The sequence below is a fragment of the Thamnophis sirtalis genome, unplaced genomic scaffold, assembly GCF_051295495.1.
Source record: "Thamnophis sirtalis isolate CommonGarterSnake01/CBP01778 unplaced genomic scaffold, rThaSir2_p1.2 scaffold_1, whole genome shotgun sequence".
Classification (NCBI taxonomy): Eukaryota; Metazoa; Chordata; class Lepidosauria; order Squamata; family Natricidae; genus Thamnophis; species Thamnophis sirtalis.
In genome coordinates, this window is record NW_028261381.1 from 115,612,537 (window position 1) to 115,632,590 (window position 20,054).

A 20,054-nucleotide genomic window follows, 5' to 3' on the forward strand; every position below is an offset into this window, starting at 1 on the left:
TTGCTCCCAGTAATATCAATGTGGTGCTTCTACTGATTCAAGAACACTGTGTACTTATTAATGTGAAATTAAAATAATATGTTTTATAGCAGACTTTATAGCAAAAGATCAAGAATATTATTCCCTTTCACTTCATATTCATCTGTATATTAATCACCTTCTCTAATTCTAATTGTGAAACCATTTCCCACATCTAACCTTATGAAGCAAATATCTTCCTTGTACAGAAAAAGCTGCTAACCTCTCTTTCCAATTTATTTTTTATATTGTCACTGTGGGCTACCAATGAACAAGATAGCCAGCTGGCTGGCTGCCATAGCCTAATGATGTATGGGCTCAGGCAGAACTGTTTTTGAAAGAAAAAAGTATCACTTTTTTTTTTAACCAACATCTTAAGACAGGAATGGTAAACAATTAACAGGCTTGGCATGGGGGCCAGTAGAGATCCAATAAGCAATTAACAAAACTGAATGAAGAACAGAACACATGGTTAAGGTGACCAGATTTTCAGATTGGTAAAGAGGGACACCATTGACGGGGAGGGGAGGGGGGGCTTGATTAAAATTTTTATATTTTGTCAAAAGGTCACACAAGGCGATTATATGACCCCAGGACACTGAAACCATCATAAATACGAATCTGTTGCCAAACATCAAAATTTTGATCACATGACCATGAGGATGCTGCAACGATCGCTAAGTGTGAAAAATGGTCGCTAAGTGTGAAAAATGGTCATCAGTCACTTTTTTCAATGCCATTGTAACTTTGGTCACTAAATGAACTGTTTGAAAGCTAAAGCTAGCTTGCATTATAATGCCTTATGCTAGCTTACATTTTCAAGAGGGAGAAGCTAAACTCCTTTTTAGAATTGAAATAGAAATGAATGGAGTAGAATAGAATAGTTTATTAGCCAAGTATGATTGACACACAAGGAATTTGTCTTTGGTGAATATGCTCTCAGTATAAATAAAGAAAAATAAAATAGAATACATTCATGAAGAATCAGAAGCTACAACACTTAGTGATAGTCTCTCCCTCCCTCCCTCTCTCTCTCTCACACACACACACACAAACACAAACACTCCTCTGGATTCACTGGGCTGTTTATAAATTCCCCCTCCTGTGCACACCTTCAGCCCCCCCCCCTCTCTCTCTCTCACACACACACACACACACACACACTCCTCTGGATTCACTGGGCCGTTTATAAATTCCCCCTCCTGTGCAAACAGCCTCTTTCTCCCCCCTTTCTGGTTTCGCTCCTAAGTTTTTAAAATTACCTCTTCTGTATAGAGTCCAGGTTATCAGCCACATGAGACATACACTGTGTTTCTATGGCACAGTAATTCCCTCCCCAAACAACACGCAATGCCAATTTAGAAGCCCCGAGCAGCCGAGGCGAAGCAGCAGTCCAGGGGGAGGGGGAGGGGCTGAGCTTGGACAGCCTCAGAGGCAGCCCGCCAGCTCCAAGAGAGAGAGAAAGAGAAGGGAGAGGAAGGGGCTGCTCAAAGCAACAGAAGAAGAAAAAATCCGTGAGGGAAGCCCGCGGTCTCCACATAAAGTCTTCTCCTCCCTCAGGCATTGGCAACAGCTCCCAAGGACGCGCGGGTGGGAATGCGCTCGGCTCGAAGAATATACGCTCCCAGTTGCTAGGAGAGCCTCAAGGCAGCTGGAGGCTTTTTCGTAACTTAAAAAAAATCGGGACTTTTTAAAAAAAACCCGGGACGCGGGACAAATTGTTCAAAAGAGGGACTGTCCCACTGAAATTGGGATGTCTGGTCACCTTACGTGACCATAGCTGATGATGTTAGACAACAGACCAGAGGTGGGTTGCTGGGGGTTCGCAGCGGGTCGTGAGAACCTCTAGCTAAGACTCTGTGCAGTTCAGAGAACCCCCAAATCCCACTCCTGGCTGGCCCTGCCCTCACATCACATGAGTCCCCACGTGGCCTGTTTTGGATGCAGGTAAGTGCAGGGCACACATGGAAGCTCAGGGAGAGCCAAAAACGGGCCTACCAGAAGTTTGGGAAGCCCATTTCCAGCCTCCAGAGGGCCTCTGGAGCCTGGGGAGGCCTTTTTGCCTTCCTGGAGGCTCAAGAAAAACCTCCAGAATCTGGGGAGGGCACAAATGTGCCCCCCACACCGTGGTGCAGGTCAACCAGGCCACGCCCACCATGGCCACATCCACCCAGCAACCAGGCAGAGAACCCTTAGCTAAAATCTTTGAAGCCCATTCCTGCATCACACTCTGCACTTTCATGGACCTGCTTGTTGACAAGCCTCTCAGAGCTGTAGAGTTCACTTCTCTGTTGAATCTTTATCACACACCTCTGCTTAGGATAACTAACTTCAGAATCTGAGAAGGTAATATTGGGTGCAAGCAGGGAGTCCTGGTTTCAGCTGGAGCAGAGTCCTTGGCTGCAATACTGCTGGAATAATCCCTGCCAAGCCTGTTCTCACTGCCTGATTCAAGGTCCATTTCCTCCCTCTCCTCCTCATCTGATGACATGTCTAACAATAAAAGCTAGACTTTAAAATATAACATAATCTTTATGTCTGTGTGTTTACATGTATCCATAAAAAATATTAAGAGCTAGACTGTATCACAACAGTACTAAACTAGGTTTAATACATCTTGACCTTCCTCTGGAGTGGGGTGGGAATGAAGATTTTGCAGTATCCTTCCCCTTCCATGCCCCACCCACAGAACCGGTAGTAAAATTTTTGAATCCCACCACTGTGAGGGAGGATGTTGGAAAACCAATGTGAGAGTTCTTTTTGCAAATAGACCAGCAGAAAGCTGACATATTTTAACATTATCTCTGAAGATTGTGAATCACGTTTAGTTAATATTCTGAAAATGCAGTTAGGCACTCCAACTTTCCTAGGCAAAATGTTGGTGAAGAAATGATGCCAAATCTGATGTAGGACTTTGCCACTGCCAGCTTTTCTGAAGAGACTCTATTCTGCTCCTTCATTCCAATGACATCAACAATGTCAATATGTATGTCATGTTTACATCTCTTTCCCACAACCACTGTATATTTAGCATCACTAAATAGCATTCCATTAATTGCCAGTGCTTATTTCCCTCTTTTCAGTTCATTGCTTATTTACTCATCACACACTGAACTATAAATTAGTCAATTTAGGATGCTGGACAAACTCACCCGAAACAGCTTCTTTATGTTTCAATGTATTATGCAAACTAATGAGCAAATCATGGTTAGATTTCCATGAGCAAGTATCTCACACAAATGCAGTCTTTGTGTGGGTCAGTCATATAGTCAGTTTCACTTTGCATTTGGAATCCCTGAAGAAAATCAAAACAAGAAAGCGCTCTATTATTCACAATGTATGTATCTAAAAAGTCAATTATGTTTGTGTGTGTCAAAAAAAGAGAAGATAGAAGCAATATCACGATGCATGTCTTGCTCCTTTTGTACAGACAAAAGGGGTAGGGCTTCCATTGTAACATTACTTTCACCACCTACCCCTTTGAAATAACTCCACAGGTGTCAACTCCAAGTCAAACTCAATCCCCAATTATATGTGTTTATGTCCAAGTTGTTTTCTTGACAACACAGTAGAAGTGATTTGTCATTTGCCTTTGTCCTGGATTTTTCAATTTCTCAAGTCTGGTCTGCCCCCTCTATTTGCTGGCTTCCCGTGTAAAGATTTATCTGGAAAAGAAGCAGAATGAATTTGACATAGCAAATCTATGCTTCTCTGAATATGAAGAAGAAAATCAAAGTTTGTGCAGCCTATTTTAGTTGGTCTTCACTGTACTGATATAAGCTAATTAACCATTGTTTCAGGAAAAAAAAGAGTAATAGAATGCAATTCAGAGGACTCCGTCTGGTGGATGAAGAAGAATCAATCAAAGAATTTCTGGTTGTCTACAGGTTAAGCTGTACCATCCATTCACTGCCATTGTCAGTTTTTAGGCTGCTTATTCACATATAAAGGAAAGAGAGGCATTTCTCTGCTTTTATTCTCAAGCGAAGCAATTTCTTTCTGAAATTCTTAAATCCAGGGAAATAGATACTAGAAAACCTTTAGTTATAATGAGTGTGTATCACACCATATGCATCAGCATGTCTGCTGATATACTAAGATTACATTAAAGCAACATTTTAAAAAAACCTCCCACAATAAAAAATGAACTGTTTTTTAAAAAAATAACGTATTTGTTTGGTCATACCCAGGGAAAGTGCTTAGAATCTTTTATCTTCGTTATTCATTCACGCACCCACCCCAAAGAAATACTGTTTTTAAAAAGTCCACTTAAAACCCCCCATATCCCACACCTTCCTAAATTGCAAGCATGCTGGCTGAAGAATTCTGAAAGTTAAAGAGTCCACGAAGTTGCTGAGGTTGAGGAAAAACTCCCTTAGAGAACAAGACTGGACAATGGCAAAACAATGGAAGGCAAAGATATTGCTACAAAGAAAATTACATGAATGTTTCCATAAAATCATCAGGGGCTCCGTAAGAAAGGAGCCTAGGTTATATACGGGCACTAGATTCGGAGTGCAAAAATCCGGATCCCCACTGTACTGAATTCATTGCGCTCTCCAGAGTTTTGCAATCCAATCGGAAGAGACGGAGACTCTGATGGTGTAGCAAAAACAAAAAACAAAAAACCTATCAATCCCCGAGCATCTATATCCAAACTTGGCAGCTTTAAAACGTGTGGACTACAACTCCCAGAATTCAAGACTTAAAGGTGCCACGTTTGGAGACTCCTGATCTATATCAATGCTCCAGTTCACTTCTGCCAACGAGCTCTTGCTTTTTTCCGCGTAGCGACGCCGACGACTAAACTGCTGAGCGTCACCTGCAAAGCGTCAAAAAGCCAGCGTTTTAACTTCCGCCCTTAGTAGCTGCCCTACGTCCTGTTTCGGCTCGATTCCTTGGGTTGCCATAGCAACACAGAAGCTGGGTGACTTGTTGCTGTTTCTTGATGGGGACTGTTTCTTGTTTTGTCTGCCTCTGGAGGTGCATTTCTAATATTGCTTCGGGGTATAAGTAGACTGCGTCTTGTATGTAGCCGATCCCCCCCCCTTTTTTTTTGGGTCTGGTGGGGGGAAATTATCTTTTTCAGCGATCGTTAATGATGAACCTTTTGCGTTCATGATCATGTTGGATACCAATACAATAGCATTTTGTTTTGTTTTCTATATGTCTGCATTTACAGGCAACACCAGAATTAATTTATTTTCCTTCAGTGGGGCTTACTCCCAAAGCAGTAAGCATAGATTGCATATGGTCTTCAAATAATGATCCTCCCCCCCACACCCATTTTGAGACACTATTATAGTTACTTTGGGCTTTTGCTTGAATTTTATGATCTGGATCTTTTCTTAATAGGGTTATTTGTGCAGACGACAGTTTCCATAATACATTGGCATTGAAAATCGAAGATGAAAGAAAACCTCTAATAATTGACCACTTTTCTATTTAGTCTAAACATTGGGACAAAATGTACTATATTGTACAGTCAATAGCAGGTTAGCATGTAATAAAATTATGTTAAATATATAATATAAATATTATACATCTACACTGTGTAGATGTATTTAAAATACATCTACACAGTGTGTAAAACATCAATTAAAACCAGATCTACTGGTTCTTGACTGCAATGCTTTTAAGTTCTTTGTTTACTTATTAGATTTTTATCCTGCCTTCATTACCTTATAAATAGCTCAAGGCAGTGAACATACCTAATACTCCTCGCTCCTTCTATTTTCCCCATAACAATGACCTTGTGAGGGTTGACGGTTGATGTTTCATGGCTGGGCTGTTGTATCAATTTTCTGGATGCTCGAATACAAAACCATGCTATGAAGTTTGTTATGGACCAAAGAGTCACAAAAATAATAATTTCTAAATATTAATTCATTATCCTATGACTGTTTCAATTATCTACACAGTGATAGTAAAACAATCAGTATTTTATTTTGCAATGGCAAACTATCAGCAAATAGTGAAATATCCCGAACATAAAGTTACCTAAACACATATATTTGCAGATGAAGTAGATATGGAAATATAACTATGTCATGGTTTCCATGGTGAAATCAGGCTATTTCCAGATGTAACATTTTTTACTATTGATGTTTGGCTTTCAAGGATCCCCCTAACTTTCATGAAATTACTTATTTTTTTCAATCTAGACATAGTGTAACTGATATTGACCCTATATTTCTAACAAGGGCTGTCGTTGGATTTGTTTGTAGTGGCAATATGGGAAAACCATCGTTATGCAAGAAGTTAGTGACATACTTTGGTTTCTCCTTCATATTAAGAAAAATGTAGAAATTTAGAATTCATTCTGATCTAGCCTGCTTGATTTTTTTTTTCTGAATAAAAGAGAAGAGGAAGATTCTTCATGTATCTTCAAAGCTGTGAAAATCCCAGACTTTTGTTTCCCATTTCTTAGTCATGTGCCAACCAGTCAAGGTCAGGTCTTGCAGTCTCCTGACCATAGCAGGTCCATTGCTTTTGTCAACAGAGTATAAAATAATATCCATTCATTTCTTTGGCCTATTAAACTGAATCACTGATATAAACTGCAAAATTAAGAAGATAATGGAAGTTCATTACTGAAAATGAAGCATGCAGAATTTTAAAAATAGATTCCATATAATTAAGTTCTCCTTTTCTAATCATTTAAGGCTACAATGGATATCACAAGAGGAAGTCTGGATGGAATTTCAAGACCAGCATCTAACTCAAGAAATAATCATGGAAGCAAAATGTTAAGTTCATCTCTAGAGATTTTAACGCCAGAACCAGACCAGTCTAAGGTAGTTTCGCTTTCTGCCCTGTTACTTATTCTACTCTCTATAGGCCTTTCAAAGTTTTGCATAGAATTTCAGATGTTTACCACAGGCCACTAGGTAATTGAATAATTGCATGCTTTATTTAATTTTGTTTTCTAAAAAAAAGTATAAAAAGTCAAATTTGTGGATTTTACTCAAGGATATTAGGTTATGATAATAAATCGGGAGCTTTGGATAAAAAGATTGATACGCCTTTTAAAACTTTCCATTTCATATCATTTCTAGGCTGATGTTTGCAATAACCATATAGGGGAGAACTCAAAAGAAAATTATGATAAAAATGGGGAGGAGTATGAAACTCAACAAATGAGTTTCTCAGAACAAATATTTGAAGAAAAACCTTGTGATTTTCATCTGGTGGGACAGCATACAGATCAGGTCACAGGTATGGCAAGTACTACAAGATCAATGTAACCTTATTCATGTTTACTTAGAGTAAATAATAATGTATAATAAGACCTGCGACGATGTTATAACAATATAAATATATTTTTTATTGGGTTCAAAAGGAACTTCCAATGGAAAGAAGGCAAATGAAACATGTCTCCAATAAAGATGGAGACAATGACCATGGCAAAGACCAAAGAACCAGAGTATATAAAGTTCCTCAGAACTTTTCCAAATAGTGAGGGATGGGGGATGACTACCAGGTGCTTTGGATGGTTTTTCCTTGTACAGACACTGCAAGATAGCAGTTTTCTGCAGGTCTAAGAACTGAGAGATGAAAAAATTAGCCATCATGCTCACAGCTGTAGTGGAGACTTTCAAAGGATGCGGAGTTTGCAAACTTTACTTTCTAATTATTTTTGGAAATCGCTTATGGTATTTACTATTCTAAGGCTGTTAGAAATCTTCAAATGACATGTTTGAAAAGCCATTTTTACTTCTCTTCTGGAGCAAAAAACAAAACAAAATTATAAGTGTAGGAATTTAAAGAATTGGAAATTCTAGTTTACGTTGATTTTTACTACTGTAATTATGAACTTTAATAAAAATGAGATTCAGGTGAATTACATGACTATAAAAAAAGAATAAAAGTAAATTTAACTGGCTAAATTAGTGCTTATGTCTAGGCTTTGGCTGTGGCATTGAACAGTTGTATAGTTTTTCTTACTATAGCAATTACATGCTAAGATAATTTCAATTGCTGAATTTCTGTTTGCCTGTTAAGTTTTGCCAGCAAAGAAGAGCGATCCAACTCTCCTTGAATCTTTATAAAACTTTAGGACAATGTGGAAAAATAAGGAACAATTAATATAGAAATATAAACGTTAAACCCATTAAAGAAAATATATAAATATTTCACAAGATTAGGATCAGTGCACTGAACATAAGACTAAATAGTTTGTTGCAGATTGCAGCCACCTTGGAGTAATTCTCTTTTACAGTTGGTTTAATTCTTTAATAACACTTTTAAATAGCACTTCTATGAACTGTTTCTCCTTTTTTAGAACATTCTTCAAGTTCAGTAGATTCTGAAGATGATTTTGCTGAAAATAAACTCTCTTGCAGCAGTGCTTCTCAGAATAAGCCAGTTGAACCACAAAAAGGTATTTATCTTTTGTACTCTCTCTTATAATTAGGGTTAGAAAGCCAGCTTAGTTTACAAGCATTAAAAATTGTAATGAGAAGGAAGTGCAAATTATGAAATAGTGTAAGTACAAATCTTGCAATTGTTTAATGTGTCTCATGATGGTGCACACTTGTACAAAAGGAATGGAGATTGCATTGTGATGCTATAATGCTGTTTTTGTCATTTTGATGAAAGCTTGAGATCCTATGGCACTTCAGAGGTTTCTATTTTCCTGCCTGTCCTGATATTGTTACTTTGTTTGGATACTTGAATACCAATTCCCTTCTACTTTTTAATGATTGCAATACAGTTTTCTGTTTCTGAGCTTTCTATCTGTATCAGAATGATAATTTGAATGATTATGCACATATAAAACGGGAGGATGGGAAAAATTCTAGTATTTATTTATTAACTTGTTTATTTATGTATAACTTTTATATAGCCACCTATCCTTCAGACAACTCTGGACGGCTCCCAATACAATCCTTTAAAAATCGGTCCAATACACTACTTAACATTAAATTTTAAAAATTAAAACACCAAACATTAAAAAACAATCAAAACAAAAACCTGTCACCAATCCAAGCAAATCTCCCTTAGAGAGATTAGAGATAAGATTGTCTAATCTCCCAATACTTGGGGGGAAACCAGAGCTTTAAGATTTTACAGAAGACTAAAAGGGTGGGAATTTGCTGAATTTCAGGGGACAAGATGTTCCATGGGGCAGAGACCACCATGGAAAGGCATGCTTCCCATTAGATAACAATATTTGGGGGAAGGATTCAGGAGCATGCCCACCCTATCTGGCATGCCTTAAGGAATGGTGGTTTTCCAAGTGGCCTGACCCTGTGCCATATAGGACTTTAAAAGTGATGAGTAGTACCTGGAGTTGCAACCAGGAAGAAATTGAAAGCCTATGTAGCTCGCAGACCTAGGTATCCCTATTATTGTGTGTGTGATCTTGTTCTGGATCAGTTGAATTTTCTGGGGGGGTCTTGATGAACAGCTTCATGTAGAATGTATTACAGCATAAATATTTGCTAGAATTTCCTCTATCTTCCTTTGCATATAATCAACTAAGCGATGATCAATGCATGGTTGACTGAGCAAGGACTTCCAGGCCAGAAAAAGATGTGATTGGTGCACTAGAGTGACTAGACAAATCTGTGCAAAGGCTCCTGGCCTCAGCTGCCACCTGCTTCTCAAGCTGGAGCATGAGGACCCCCAAATTATGCACCAATTCACACAGTCCAGGGAAATGCCACCCTGTCCAGAGTCAAAGATAGAGAATCATTTGGTCCTGGGGAGAAAAGCCAGTCTTGCCATGGTTGAGTCAAAACTGGTTCTTCCCCATCCAGATCTTTACAACCTCCAGGCACTTGGCCTGCATTGCCACTGCATCACTTGTCTGATTACGGATGGACATCCATTTATTTCATAAATATTTGTATTAGCAATAATAATTTTGAAACAATTTTCAGCTTCATTAATGAAGAACAATATTTTCTTTGAAATATTGTAGCATTGGTGTTGTATTCCTAGTGGATTTCTTAATAATATTCTTCATTTGATGACATTTTAGTAGATCAACCTGAAATGTTATTAAGAATATTTTTGATGGAAAGATGATTTGATTTTAATAGTCACTTTTATATTTAAGTGACATCCAGGTCTGCAAACCTAGATGATTCTAAGGAGAAAGATGTAGATCTTCTCATTCTGAAAGCAATAAAGAAGATGAAAAGGTTGGACCAGATATTGGCAAATAAACAATCCCGGGAAAGAGCAGTCAAAAAGCAAGGCAGAGAATTGAGAACAAAACTATGGGAAGAATTTCAGGTTAGAAATACAAGATTGATTCCAGAATACTTCTATGAACCATCATTTATATAGGATGATGAATGGCAATGTTTGTTTACATTTGAATTGCTTTTTGGCATATAAAAATAACTTATCTATTACGTAAGTATTTGACTTCTCTGCTAATTTTTTGCTCAATTAAGCTAGCTGTTGATTTATTTAGTAAGTCTGTAAATATGGCCTGATAGAAGTTCATCTAGTTTGATAAATTATGGATATTTTTCATGAATTGTTACAGAACTGAATATCAAAATCTCTTAGTATAAAATATTTTTGTGCTAAATTTATATGAATTTACTATATTGTAGAGTTTCTATGACAGATGCATATCGTGCAGTATTTTCTGATAATACTCTGCTCAAATCCTTGCTTATAACTTTTGTAATCTGTTGCTAAAAGCTGCAATTTCCAAACAAATTTTGTTGGATACATAGCCCAATGATAGAAGTGTGTGTAAATCATGTGTGGATAAAAAACAAAGTGGTAAAACCTGCAGTTTTGTGGGGGAATTCTTTAGTTTAGCAGTATGCATAAATACTCTGCAATGTCCATTTATCCTTATATGTATGTATGTATTTCACTATTTGAATGCAGTCAATGACATCCCGAAGTTCTTCAATAATTACTGAAGAGGAAGAAAACAGAAGCAGATTTTTAGCTTTGAACTCACCATTATCTGGAACTCCTGGTAAGAATTAAAAAATTAAATTTTGGGGATTAATTCTAATATAGGGCTAGCAACCTGCAACCTTTGAACCCTTCATAACAGCTTTCAGAACCTCCTCTGAATGTGATAGATGAAAATTGGTGGCTTAATGGCATTTTGAGTAGAAAACATCAGATTTGTAGCGTATGTTCTTCACATATTTTTAAAAATCTACCCAGTTTGCATTATTGTATTATCACTGTGGTTCATAGCATCTCCTAAACACTGAGGGCAACTTTTGGTTGTCAAAAGGTTGTTTACCCCTCTTATTTGATATATTGAAGCAAAATGGTAGTTTGTCCTCTAATTCAAAACTCCTTCAACTCATATCAGTCGGGACTGTATGGTATACAAGAGCATACACTTTCCTGACCAAGTATGTCTGTTAATTTTAAATTCACCTTGAAAATATTGGGAAAGTGATTATGGTAGCTAATTTAGTTCAGCCTAACACAGTTGCTAAGGGATCCAATCCAGCAGCCTCTTTGGATCAGTTTAGATCCAAACTGATCCCTCACTTCCTGAATAGAAATCATCTTATTTCACAGTATATGTTTCATTAACAGATCTTTCTGCTTGCGAAGATAATGGAACGTTTAACATATTTAAAACTCAGCTTCCTCCAGAAAATTATGAGACTAACGGAAGACAAACAAAGCAAGGTACAATACACTTTTGTTCTCCAGAAATAATTTTAAAAGAATAACAAATACATGAAAGCATGCTTTTTATTATTATTATTATTATTACACAATTGTATCACAGCGGCCAGTTGTTTCGCCGTATTTGGCATTGGTTACTAGTCAGGCCCCACCTAGGGGCCTGACTAGTAACCAATGGTTACTAGTCAGGTAATGGTTAATATCAAGTGAAAATTCCTCGCTTGATATTAATCATTCCGTAGATCTCATTCCCTACTGCCAACTCAGTTCTCCATTGTTTCATCGCCTTTTCAGTAAAGGATGTAATATTTTTGCTAATGCCAGTTGTTTCTAAGCATTTTATGATCCAACTATGTGGCAGTGAGTCAAATGCCTTTTTGTAATCAATCCAGACCATATTCAAGTTCGTTTTTCTGTTCTTACAATTTTCTAATATCATTTTATCAATTAGGAACTGATCTTTTGTGCCCCTGCTCCTTCTTTTGTTGCCTTTTTGCTCTACTGGCAAGATGTTGTTTGTTTCCAAATAATCCATCATGTTATCTGCAATAATGCCTGTGAGTAATTTGAAGGTTGTTGGCAAGCATGTTATTGGTCTGTAGTTTTCAGGTGTTGTTCCTTTAGTTGCATCTTTCTGAATCAAGTATGTTTTTCCAGTTGTCAACCATTCATCAATTTGGCCCTTTTGTAAAATTTCATTCAGTTGCCTGGCCAATATTGCATGTAAACTGGTCAGATATTTGAGCCAGAAACCATGTAATTGGTCCTTTCCAGGTGATGTCCAATTCTTTACCTTTTTTACTCGATTTTTGACCACCTCAGTTGTTATTTCTAATACTTGCATTTGTTTGTTGCCAATGCTTTTCTCAAAGTCATGTATCCACTTTGCTTCCTTATTGTAGTCCTTTGCATTTTCCCACAATTCTTTCCAGAATTCAACTGTGGCCTGCTTTTCTGGTTTTTCACTTTTGGTATCACCATTCACATTAAGACTTTAATAAAAACGCCATTGGTTTGATTGAAATTGCTGGTTTTGTTTATATTGGATGATTCGTGCCTCATATCTTTCAATTTTTCTAGCTGTTGCTGTTATCCACTGTTTTACTATCTCTACAGCTTCATTGATGTTTCTTGTATCCAATCTATATCTTCTGATTAGCCGATCTATGGTTTTGTTGTTTTTAAGCCGTTGCTCATGCATGTTCTTTAAGTTACTAGCATCTGCCCTTAATTTTTTGATTTTTTGTTCTAATCGGATTTTCCACTTTGGCTTTGATGCTTTTTCTGTTGTGTGACTAGGTACTTTGATTTTAATGCCTAGTTCATTAGTGACTATTACAGCTGCGCTGTACATTAACTGGTTCATTTCCAAGATGGATCCCGATTCAATTGTTGAAAACACTGCATTAACCATTTTCATGATAGGGGCCAAAATTTTCTTAGGCACAGTTTTTAGTGATGGTAAACGTTGCCTTTCCTCATTAAGCAGAAAATGCTCCATGATCTTATCCTTCAATTCTTTTTGTTTTTGAGTTAGTTCATCAGTTGGTTCAGTGATAACTGGTTCTAGTGGTGGTGGTGTTATGTCCTCCCCGAGAGCTTCTTCTGGGAGTTCTACTATAATGTATTTAGTTGTGTCTTGAATATCAGTTATTTCTGCTTGTGATATTGTTTTTTTGGTTTTGCAATTTGCCTGAATTTCCTTTAGTTCAACTTCACTAAACACTTTATTCTGTATAATAAATTGCCTTTGATCTGCTAGTCGTTGTTCACTAACATTTGAATCTGGATATTGTTGTTTCCATAATTCATACATTCGCTTTAAATAGCCTCTTTTTTCTGGCTCTGAGTTGTAGTAACAGGCCATTATGGCACAGTTTTCATCTGCACTATATTTTTGTCGTTTTGTTGGCTGGTCCACTTGTAGCCCACTTGTCGACGGATGTCCAGGGACCCCAACATCCGCCGCGGCCCTTGTTAAACCGCGTGACGACCGATGCGGTATGGAATTCTTATTCGTTTTTTTCACCATATTGTATGGATTGGCGGGGTATTTTTATGGGACCAGATGCCAACCTGACCCCAACCCTCCTCCTTTCTCATCCGGGCTTGGGACCGGCAATGGCGGAGTTTGGGACCGGCAATGGCGGAGTTGTTGTTGTTGTTGTTGTTGTTGTTGTTGTTATTATTATTATTATTATTATTATTATGTTAATCTTTGGTGAGATTCAAAGCCTTTGGGGCTGGTTGGTAGCTCAACAGCTCGAGTCCTAACCAAGGACCTAGGAAGGTAACATCGGAGGATATAAGCTGTTCCAAGTAGGTTTGTTTTTTGTAGAATCAGAATGTTCAAGTCTGATAAATTTAAAATTTCCAAATAGCGAAGTAGCCTTTTGGGTATTGCTCAAAGGTATTTTTGCCTAAATGTTGGTCCACCATTGGAGATATTTAGACGTAATACTGTAAAAACTCCTTTTTCCTAAGAATTGTTTTGTACAAGCCTCCCCTCACATTTTATTACACTGATGTGAGATCAAAAGTTTCAGTTTCATGTTCACTTCCATTCATAGAAAAATGCATTTTGAATTTGAGAATGGTTTGTGTGGCTTTGCATTTCATAGTAGTTTTCTTTTTTTGTAATTTGTTCTTAATTAGTGTTATCAATGTGGTAAAGCTGTAATATTTTGTTAGGGATAATATTGAAACATAGTTTACAATGTACAATATAGTAACAAAATAAAAACTTTTATACAAAATAGTGAGTTGGCCTCCTCAGGGTGCCGTTGGCCAGACAGTGTCGGCTAGCGAACCCCAGGAGGAGAGCCTTCTCTGTAGGAGCGCCTTCCCTCTGGAATGAGCTGCCCCTGGAGCTTCGTATAATCCCCAACCTCCGGTCCTTCCGCGCGCCCTAAAAAGTTGGCTTTTCCAGCAAGCCAGCCTGGCTTGAACAAAACAAAATAAATTATTGATCACTGTTAATTTTAATTCGAATTTTTTTTAAAAAAATATCATTGTCAATTTCAATTGGGTTTGGGATATTCTATTTAATATTTTTTTTAACTTTTGTATTATGTGTTTCTTTTAATGTTGTACGCCGCCCTGAGTCCTTGGGAGAAGGGCAGCATATAAATCTAATAAACCTAAACCTGAAACACAATTCCAAAATTTAATTGAGATGGCTAATTTTTTCTTCTTTTTTTTTTAATTAAATGTTTTTTAATTTTAGTTTGAAACGGGTACAGCATCTTTCTTAATATATCAATCGATTACAAATAAGTTTTGGTACATCTCCTCCACAGTCAACCAACATAACTCATGTTAACTCAAGCATTATTATATATCCATTTTCATTTAACTGTAATTATTATTTAGGAGTATTGGTAGGAGTAATAATCTTGAACAATACCTACCCACACCGATGGGAGGGGAGAGAAATCAAAAAAAAAAAGAAAAAAAGAAAAAAGGACAAGTAGAAAATAAAAATTAAGATAAAAGATAGTAGATAATACAAAAAAGACAAAAACGACAATCAGGAAAACAAAACAAAACACAGGTGTCTGTTATGAAAAAAAAAAGAAGTATATCAACTGGTTACAACATGTTTTGGTGCTTCTCTTCCGTTAATTCATATTAATTCAAATATCTTAACTCGCATATTTACCATATCAACATCATTATACCTCCAGTTTCAATTATTATGGTTATTTAAACATCCTTCATCCTTAGCTATGCTAAAGAATTAATCCATAACACATGCTGACAATTCATTTACTTATTTGTAAAATCCTCTATTGTCATCAAATCCTCATATCCTATTTTAGCTAAACATCCATAATATTCAATTATATCATATATCATAACATTTTCCCAGTATTGATTAACATTTGATTGTATGAGTTTTATTTAGTTTTTTTAATAGTGCTAATTATTATAGTTAATACTCTTTATGTATAATCTAAAGGCGTTTTTTCATATCCAATTGTCAGTTATCATATCAACTCCACATTATATACATTACTATCAGTATCAATTATTATTCAGCAATATCTGTTACAAGAAAAAGCAATTAGGTTTAACTAGTTTTCAATTGTATTCATCAATCTATCAGCCAGTTCCAAATTATATATATTGCTATCCATATCAGTCATTATTCAGCTATATCTATTACAAATTGAAGTAATCTGATTTAGCTAATTTTAGGTTGTATTGTCCCATCTGTCAGCCTGTGTCCCTCCAACAACGAGATTTCCTCAGCCCAATAGCCATTCGTTGGATAAATTTACCAAATGTTTCCATAAGCAAATCCAAACAAAAATATTTCGGCACCTTTGGATTCTGAATGTCGGTGATGAAATAATAATGTTGTCCTAGGCTTATAAAATTTCCCAAGTTAACTTTAATTCTCAAGGGTGGATTCTCCATTCCTCCTACACTTTGTCTCTTTAAATGAATCTTCTTTATAGCTTCCCCCCTCCTTTCTTCCTCTGAGATAGACCAGACACCATTTCTCACATTTTCCATTTGTGTTTCAGGAACATTTAAGCATTCAACGATCTCAGTTTTAACTTCATATTTTAGAATCAGTTGATCCAGGGTTCTTTCCAGTTTTTGGTAAGAATCAAAGAGTCCTTTACACGCAGAGAAAAGAGCCTGAAATGAAATCTTAGAAGTATTTTGGGACGCCATGATGTGTCGTAGTTAAAAATTAGAAGCTCTCTTTTTTTTCCCCCCACAGGCTTCGAAGCACTTTTTTTTGGTCTCTTACAGGCTGTCAATCTTATCTAGTTGTAAACAGAACTAGGTAGTAAAGTAGTAAAAATGTCGAATCGTGACGGGCTAATTAGAAGGAGATAAGTTTTACGATCCACTTAGGGAGATTCAGAGGGGGGAGGATGTCGCGGAGTTTCTTGAAGCATTTAAGAAGTAAAGTAACCACCAGTCATAAATCCATTAGAAAAGCCAATTCGCCGCTAAATCTTCTTGTTCTTTGGTTTCAATTAGCTTAATTTTTTAACACGAACAGTCTCTCTTGGATAATAAAATCAGCTTACCAGATGACATCACTTCTTCCATTCTTAGGGGCAACCTGCAGTTTCAGTTAGCACGCAGCTAATCCAAAAAGGAATTGGCACGAGGAGTTAATACCCTCCCCCAGAGATTTGCGGATACTCTGGAGTCCTGGGTCTCTCCCCACCTTCACTGTCGTCTCCGGGACAGCTAGAGTTCAAAGAACCCGTCCAAAAATCCTTTGGTATAGAGGAATTTCAGGAGTAGCCTGAAACTCCATCTTCTCACTGCTAAGCCCCGCCTTCTTGTCCGCTAATTTTTTCTTTATTATTTGTTTCCTCAATAATTCTTTTTCTCTTTCAATACCTGAAGGTGATTCAGCTGATAGCGTAACTGATAGCGCAAGAGGTTCAATGAAGAAAATGGAAAACACTTGCCCAAAAAGAACAGCAAGCTTAAAAAAAAACCAAAACTTTGTTAAAAAGAACATAGAGGTATGTATTTAAACGTAAGATTAAAATTTGTTCCTGACAAATGCCCCTCCCAACAGCATCTCTTTAAATATGATTCCCCAAGTGAACCTTCTGAAGAGGAGTGGGGCACCCACCTTCCGAGTTGTTGGGGCATTCTGTGCTGATCCCGCATCGTCTCCATTCTCGGTGCTTGGGGATTGGTGTGGAGGTAATTGCTCATTGCCAGAGCTCCATTGCTTTTCTACTTTGCTTCCTTGCCCTCTCTTCCCCCTTTGTTTGGCCATCCTGCACCCTCTCTCAATCACCAGTGACCCTTCCCAGGCCCAAGGGACCTGTGACTGCTTCATCCTGCTTTGGTCATTTCTCCATCAGTCCTGGCTCCGTCTCCTCTTCCTCGGACCTAAGCTCCATGACATTTATATCTTGTTACTCATTTAGAAAATCACCTTATTAAAATTTCTCTGCAGTGTATCTGAAATATATGAGATTAATGATTGGATTCTAATTATTTTCCATATCAGGTTTTGCTGGAAAAATAGAATGTTTTAAACCACTACATAATTATATCTACATAATGGAATGTCCTCTGTTAATTGCACATCCTATTTCTTGTTCTTATGCTGTGCCTGATATTTGTTGATAAGAATGTTTACAAAGTTCATTGTAGCTAAAAGTTATGAGTGAGGTAGTGGAAGGGTAACACTGTCAAAAGATTTCTATGGAATATACATAGCTTCTGGCACATGTAGTGTCAACTTGAGTGAGTATATTGTACAGTAAAGGTAGTGCAGCTTATCGACTACTCATTCAGCAATCATTCAAAGTTACAACAGTGCTAAAAATAACTTTATGACCATTTATGACATTCTCAGCCTCCCTCATTCATGTGATCTCTGTTACAATTAATATATATTGCCCTGCGTCTGATCTTTTTTTTTCTACCCTTGCAGAATGGGGAGACTGGAGAAGAAGAGATTAGAAGAGAGTAAGCAGGCACACAATGGGGAGTAGACATGAAAAGTAATGTGCTGATAAAACTCTCAGGAACATTGAGGTATTCTGCAGCCATTGTATGCCTGTTTATTCTCCTCTAACCCCAAGCTCCATCATGACATAGCACCCCATTGGGAAAATAATTGATGGCTACCAATCATTCCAATCATTTCCAGTGCTCCCTCCCATGTGCCAACTGCATCCCCTCTTCTTCCCTCACTGCTCTCAGAAAAAAGAGCCCTGCCAAGTGATTTCTATAGGCAATCTCTCCTCTGCCCCGCATCCCCCATCGGAATAGAGAGATTGCTGATAATGGGATTAAAGAAGAGTATAGTAAACAAGCACACAATGGTGAATACACAGGCTGTTTGTCAATTGGCTGCTGACATCAACACATTGCTTTTGATGTGATTACTCTTTTCTAATTACTTTCTCTCCAATAAATGTAAATAGAAATATTAATTCCATTCTTATCTATTGTCCAGCACCTTAGTGAACATTTTATAGGGTGAGAGATCAGTTAGGAGGCAAACAAAAGCTAAGATATGAAATTGGTTACTTTTTTCAGCTTTGACAGAAAGCTTAATCATGATCATGTGATTTTACACTTAGCAATTGGTTCATTTAGTAATCAATGTGGGAGTTCCAAATGATGTTGCTAATCTAGAACTACATGTAGTCCCCTTCCTTCTTTATTCAGAATGTGCTTGGTTCAAAAATGATTTGGAAAAATGCTTTGGAGCCTGTCGGGTGCAGCACCTCTACAATACTCATTTACTGTATGTACCTGTTTTTTCCATACTTCCGGATGATGTTGAAAAAAGGTTGCTACTGTTTAAAGAATCGTCCCTTAAAGTTGTAGCCCCTTTCTTCTCTCTTGGTCAGAAAGCCTGTTGTTTATTGAATTAGCAGGCAGATTTGTAAGATTGAAAGCACATTTTCCATCCATATTGTTTTTTGAAACATGCACATCTCTAATTCTTACTGATATTCAAAAGACTATTGTTGATCTCCCAAGACTATCAATTTTCAAATTGCTTTCCTTTTTATGCAGCTGGCCAAAGATTCGTCAAGTGAAGTTATGCTAGATGAAGAGAGACAGAGACTATCCGAATTACTGAAAGATACAGAAAATGATAGTAATAAACTTCAAGTTGAGGTAAGAACAAATGATATTGATTTAAAGCACTTTTTCAACACAAGGTCTGGGAAACCGAAATAATTCACTGTAGTATTATTTTCTTAGGCTTCTGCTGCAGTGAGAAAAACTAATGTGGTATTGTGGAGAAGATACTAGCCCAGGATTGGTGATCCATGTTCAAATCTCCAATTGATGATGAAATTCACTGTGACTTAGGGCCATTTATTCTCAGGAGATTTTAAGGGTTAAAGAAAATGGAAGTGTATTTTGTTTTGAGTTTGGAGCAGAGTACTTTGAAATCAATGTTCCAAATCTACTGTGTTGCAAAGGAATAAAACTTTGTTTTCCAGTTTCTGTCAGAATAAAAATCAAAATGTGTTTCCAACTATTGGAAACAATGTAAATTTTCTTCACTTTTAATGGCACCCTGAAATTTAACTTCAGTGCATTACAAAGGCATGCATACGTTGCATTTACAAACTCAACAAACCAGCTCAAATCAGCATTATATTGGTACTCTTTAAATTTTATGCTCATAGTATGCAGTATAGACAAAGTACAGCAGTATACATGTAATCATGCACCTTTGCATTCACTGCCTTATCTATTCAGATTATATCCAACTTTCCTTAATGAGCAAGTTATAATTAAAGAGTAACAGTATCCTAGGGTCTAAGTTGATGTGGGAAATGGCATGAAGCAGGAAGAGTCCTCTCTGCATCTGAACTTTTGTCATCCAAGGCATCATCTTCATCTTTGAGGAATCCTACTTAGAGCCTCATAACCAG

General features: G+C 37.2%; 1 protein-coding gene across 1 annotated transcript in view; it reads left to right on the forward strand.

The window, feature by feature from the left end:
- The first annotated feature begins 4,933 nt into the window (after nucleotides 1-4,933).
- FSIP1 (fibrous sheath interacting protein 1) overlaps nucleotides 4,934-20,054 on the forward strand; it is a 59,124-nt gene continuing 44,003 nt past the window's right edge. Inside the window, exons 1-9 of the mRNA XM_014070557.2 lie at nucleotides 4,934-5,001; nucleotides 6,684-6,815; nucleotides 7,077-7,236; nucleotides 8,303-8,401; nucleotides 10,085-10,263; nucleotides 10,879-10,972; nucleotides 11,557-11,652; nucleotides 17,032-17,153; nucleotides 19,180-19,284. Coding sequence (XP_013926032.2) covers nucleotides 6,690-6,815; nucleotides 7,077-7,236; nucleotides 8,303-8,401; nucleotides 10,085-10,263; nucleotides 10,879-10,972; nucleotides 11,557-11,652; nucleotides 17,032-17,153; nucleotides 19,180-19,284 — 981 coding nt within the window. The 5' untranslated portion in view covers nucleotides 4,934-5,001; nucleotides 6,684-6,689. The remainder of the gene's footprint in view (nucleotides 5,002-6,683; nucleotides 6,816-7,076; nucleotides 7,237-8,302; nucleotides 8,402-10,084; nucleotides 10,264-10,878; nucleotides 10,973-11,556; nucleotides 11,653-17,031; nucleotides 17,154-19,179; nucleotides 19,285-20,054) is intronic.